Below are 4,668 nucleotides of genomic sequence, written 5' to 3' on the forward strand. Positions count from 1 at the left end.
CTTAAACTTGAAATTATATACTTCAAACACTAAACCCACCTCAAACCTTATTTCCAAATACTCAAACTATATTTTCAAACTCCAAACCCTATAATTCAATACAATCTTTAAACTTCAAACTTAAAATAATTTTTGAACTAAATCATAAAACTGAAATGTAACTATTAATATATACATATAGTATGCAAACAAAATCAATATATTTTAAGTTTCGGCAAAACCAGTATATTTATTTTCCCTGATTTTTCACTTTCCTCCCACTTAATAATTTACCCTTTTCACTTTCCCTCTATTTCCAGTTACCCCCTAGAATTTCCAAACCCTAATTTTATCTCATTTGTTTGCGACACGAGACAGAGAGACATTAGAGATGGAGAGAAGAGAGAAGAGAGGAGACGGAGAGAAGAGATGACAGAAGAAGATGAAGAGTCGACGGCCGGAAGAAGCTAGACAGAGCTTGGAGATGACAGATGAAGAAGAAGCAACGAGCTTCACGGAGACGGAGTCGACCTCTAATTTCTTCCCCCCTCTTCTCCATGTGTCTCTTTCCCTCTGTCAGGTCTCGCTCATGTGTATTTGGCGGCGGTAGAGGAGAGGAACCGAAAGTTAAAGAAGAAGAGACCTCTTTTGAAGCCAAAAGCCACAAGATAAGGGTGTTGGATTTCTAACGCCGTAGCGAGAATTCTGGGTATGCTCCATCTCTCTGACTCTATTATTTTACTTTCTTGGGTTGTTCATAGATTGGTGAAACTGGCAGGTTATTTGATATTTGTCAGCGAATGTGAAAGCGGATCTGAGAGAAGCAGAGATAAGCTCGTTAAAGTGTTGGCAGGTATTAGATCTGGACTTCAGTTACCCAAAACCTTATAACGTTTAGTTCCGAATCTGGAAGTAACTATCAGATATTCGGATTCTAATTTCTCTGGTTTCTTAGCCTATCAGAACCAGATGCTTAAATACAAGGAGAATACAATGAGCCCAACAATTCTCTCCCAGCACTTTATCTATCTTACGTTGTAAGAGGAATCAACACAATGACTGGAATGCCATGGGAACTCCCGATTTCAGTCCTGGGTATATTCTGTATGTTCCATTGCTAGGTGAGATCCACACTTTCTCTCCCTTTTATTTGATTAAATTTCTGTTTAACTGTATTTGAAATCATCTTCCGAGTTATGAGAGGTCTAATGTCTCAGTCACTAGATTGTATTTGCTATATTAACTATGTAATGAGTCTATATTCATATCTCATTACCTTTATTATAACTTATCTGGTCCTTGGTGGTGATTTTTGTTGAAATACAGATATTTACCCACTACATAACCAAAGGGGATCACTTGACCTACGATTACCTGTAAGAACATTTCCTTGTTACATTTTCAATATCACTGGCTATTATGTGAAGTAGCTGTGACACTTAAGGAAATTAGCAGGCTTTTAAAATTATGGGCAGAACAGCCACCTCATCCGTCTCAGCTGCCCCACATCTAGACAACTCCAACTGAAGCGGCAGCTACACATGCCTTGAACGACCTTTCGCTATCCCAGAACCAACAGTCATGTTTTCAGTTTGAACTTTGGATGTCTTATTCTTCTTTCCCTTGTTTATCTCTTTTGTGTAAGTTGTATTATACATGACGATTTTATTATGTTTAAAGATTTAAGTTTTCTGTTATGATCTATATATTATGAAATAGTTTAATTTATATAATTGAAAATTGCAAAATCTATAATCAAATTTGTGGCAGATGTAGCTACAGATTTGTTATGGAATTGTTGTTAAAATTGGTAGCCACATGTCCACATAAAATCTGTGGCTAAAGTTGTCACTAATTAGCAAAGAAACAAGTCATAGCTATATTGTTGCTATTGGCTACAGAAATCGCTTTCACTAATCCGTCGCTAATTGGCTACGAATTGGAGACAGAACGAAGTTAGCGTCGGCGCTGAGGCCAAGGAATTGATCCGTCGCTAACTTGATTTTAGCTATAGATTGTGTCTGATAGCTACAAAATAATCGGTAGCTAATTTCACAATTTCTTGTAGTGTGAAAAGAAAACAAAAAGGAAGATGTGCCCCGTGTTCATAGAGGGCAACCAAGGCGGCGTGTTCACTATTTTCAAGAAAAGTAATGATGAAAATTATCTCTTAAAATTTATTTCAACCAAATAATCAAGAGTCGACCGTTATGGCAAATTAAAGTCATAAGTGGCGGGTATCGACACTTTTCAAAGAATCATGGGCTCAACCGTTGTCAAGCCAAGCACGCCGAGCAAGAATCAAGGATGAAGTAGTCGCACCTTTTTCGTTTTGGTCCTCCACTCAAAAGGGGCTGCGGAGACAATTGTTGGGCCCAATAAATGGTAAGGCCCGAATACGCTCATGATTAAGATAAGACTGCGAGTTCGACTTGGTAAAGGGGGGGGGGGGTATGAAGCCGAGATTTGTGGAGGTGGTTGAGACAATCTCGGACGAGGAACAACTATAAAGAAAGGGAAGAAGGAGAAAGGAGGAGTGGGACATTCGAAAATCCTAGAGTCTAGACACACTATACACGACCTCGACCTTGAGCTCTCATTCTCGATATCATGTTCTTAGTTCTTTGTTAATGTAACCCGACCTCTTTGTAACCATTGTATTCAATTACTCTCTATTAATAAAGTCCACTTTCGTCAACCGGAATTTCATTACATCGTTGTGTTCTAAGGATATCGTTGCCCACATTATTTCTTCTCTAATTTTTTACAAACAATCGGTGCCAAATACCTTGTGTGGGTTTTAGGATCCATATTATCTGTTGATGAATAGCTTTTGGCCATATACACATAAGCATTTTATAAGTGTTTAACGTTGATGTAATTAAATTTCATACAAATGTGACTACAACGTAAGAGATTATTATATGTTTCTTAAAAAGATTTTTTGTCAATTCATTGGTGATAAAAGACAAACAATCCAAGTCCTAATTGATGTATCAAGAGTGTCCAAACAATTTTGACATTTTTATTCATGATCTTTGAGAAAACAACACACCAAAAAACTCAACTTCAAACAATGAAACACACATGATCACTCAAAAGTATAATATTTTGTTCTCCAATGAACAAGTACAATATTAAACCCTATGTTTTTCAATTTTGTACACAAGTTCACCAGGTTTGGCACCAACAACCCTATCAATCTCTTCTCCTCTCTTCATAAAAACAAAAGCTGGGAGTGTGTTTGCTCTATACGTGCCAGCCACATCCTGCAAAAACATACCATATAGCTTACTCTTGGGACTTAAATATTCACGGTTTCGGTTACACTACGACCGTAAATGATAATTCATCAGTGAGACAAAGAGCGTAATAACCATGAGTTTATCCACATCAACCCTCGCAAAAACAGCTTCTGGGTACCTAGAAACGATTTCCTTAACTCTAGGTTCCATTGCTTTACAAGGTCCACACCATGCAGCAGTGAAATCAATCACTAGCTTCAAAACCAACACAATTTTTTAGTTAGCTTAGAATAGAACCAATGCAATAACATGTAACCAATATTAATCACTAATATAATGTTTATCTTATAAATATGTACCAATTTATTTGAAACTTTCATGGAGTCAAAGACAGATCTCCATTGTCTTCTTGATTCGATTTCCACAACCAAACCATTCTTGTTTTCCACTGATGAAGGAACATCATGTACAGATGAAACATTAGAACCCATTATGTTCCGAATGTGTGTATATAGTGTATATAGAGAAATGATTTGTACTTAATTGCTTGTGGCTAATATGAAATGAAACAACAGACGGGTGAACTTTATATAGATTTTAGTAGGAGAACTGGAGAAGTTTGTTCATTATTATAAAAAGTAACTAATAGGAATGGAATATGATTCAATTTGCACCTTCTCTAACCGCTGGTTTTATTTTTCAAGAATATGGAGCTTATTCCAATATAATTTTGATGTGTTTAGTTCGATTTAGTTGTTCAATATTCTCCACTACATAAAGCAACTCTCACTATGATATTTAGTATCTATATTATTAAAATTATATTATTAAAATTGAAGTATATTTAAAAATCATCCTCAAAAAACATTACTCTATTTACGTCTAAATGCCTTTGAATTAATATCAGAATATTCTTACGATAGGAACCAAAACAAAAACGTGTTATAAACCAACTCATGAATAATTTATAAGAATCCATAAAAGGTATTTAACTAACCATATATGATTTACGAATAATAGCTAAGAATCTAGAATGAATCAAAATATTCCTTTAACAACTAAATCTTGCATTGGACTTTTATTAATATTTTAGCAAAAAAAAAAACTAAATCTTGCCATATCAAATAACTCTAAATATTCCTTTAACTACTATATATACCATACATCATTCGCCTAGACTAATCATATTTCACCAGAACATTAAAAACATGTTGACCAAAATGTTTCCATAGAAAATTACATGCATTTTAAATAAATTATTAAAATTTGTATCACTAAAACTTAAACCCATTAATTATATAAAAGTATTATTGACATTCAGCGAATGATACTTTCGGAAATTTTCATAAATTGCTTTATTTGGAAAAAAACTTTGTTTATATATTGCATTTAATATTTCATTAGATATATGTTTCAAATTAAGCAAATGGAGGATATTGTGCCT

General features: G+C 34.7%; 1 protein-coding gene and 1 long non-coding RNA gene across 2 annotated transcripts; one reads left to right on the forward strand and one right to left on the reverse strand.

The window, feature by feature from the left end:
- Window positions 1-216: 216 nt before the first annotated feature.
- Window positions 217-1,676, forward strand: LOC106449717. The gene is made up of 5 exons (XR_001289259.2): window positions 217-688; window positions 758-832; window positions 935-1,100; window positions 1,306-1,355; window positions 1,435-1,676. It is a non-coding gene; the product is annotated as an uncharacterized LOC106449717 (long non-coding RNA).
- A 1,306-nt stretch (window positions 1,677-2,982) lies between these two features.
- LOC106449716 (thioredoxin H7) lies at window positions 2,983-4,462 on the reverse strand. Its single transcript, XM_013891430.3, has 3 exons — window positions 3,584-4,462; window positions 3,357-3,479; window positions 2,983-3,248 (listed from the first exon to the last, which is right to left on the reverse strand). Exons 1-3 carry the CDS (start codon window positions 3,713-3,715, stop codon window positions 3,117-3,119), a joined length of 387 nt encoding a protein of 128 aa, XP_013746884.1. The 5' UTR covers window positions 3,716-4,462; the 3' UTR covers window positions 2,983-3,116.
- Between the last annotated feature and the right edge of the window lie 206 nt (window positions 4,463-4,668).

Source organism: Brassica napus, chromosome C4 (assembly GCF_020379485.1).
Source record: "Brassica napus cultivar Da-Ae chromosome C4, Da-Ae, whole genome shotgun sequence".
Classification (NCBI taxonomy): domain Eukaryota; kingdom Viridiplantae; phylum Streptophyta; class Magnoliopsida; order Brassicales; family Brassicaceae; genus Brassica; species Brassica napus.

Bases quoted from the DNA above. Each gene is read 5' to 3' on its own strand.
- LOC106449716 (XM_013891430.3), bottom strand. From the start codon at position 3,715: ATGGGTTCTAATGTTTCATCTGTACATGATGTTCCTTCATCAGTGGAA. The intron at 3,480-3,583 runs GTACATATTTAT...TTGGTTTTGAAG, and splicing joins TGAAAGTTTCAAATAAATTG to CTAGTGATTGATTTCACTGC. The intron at 3,249-3,356 runs GTTATTACGCTC...ATGTTTTTGCAG, and splicing joins TTGATGTGGATAAACTCATG to GATGTGGCTGGCACGTATAG.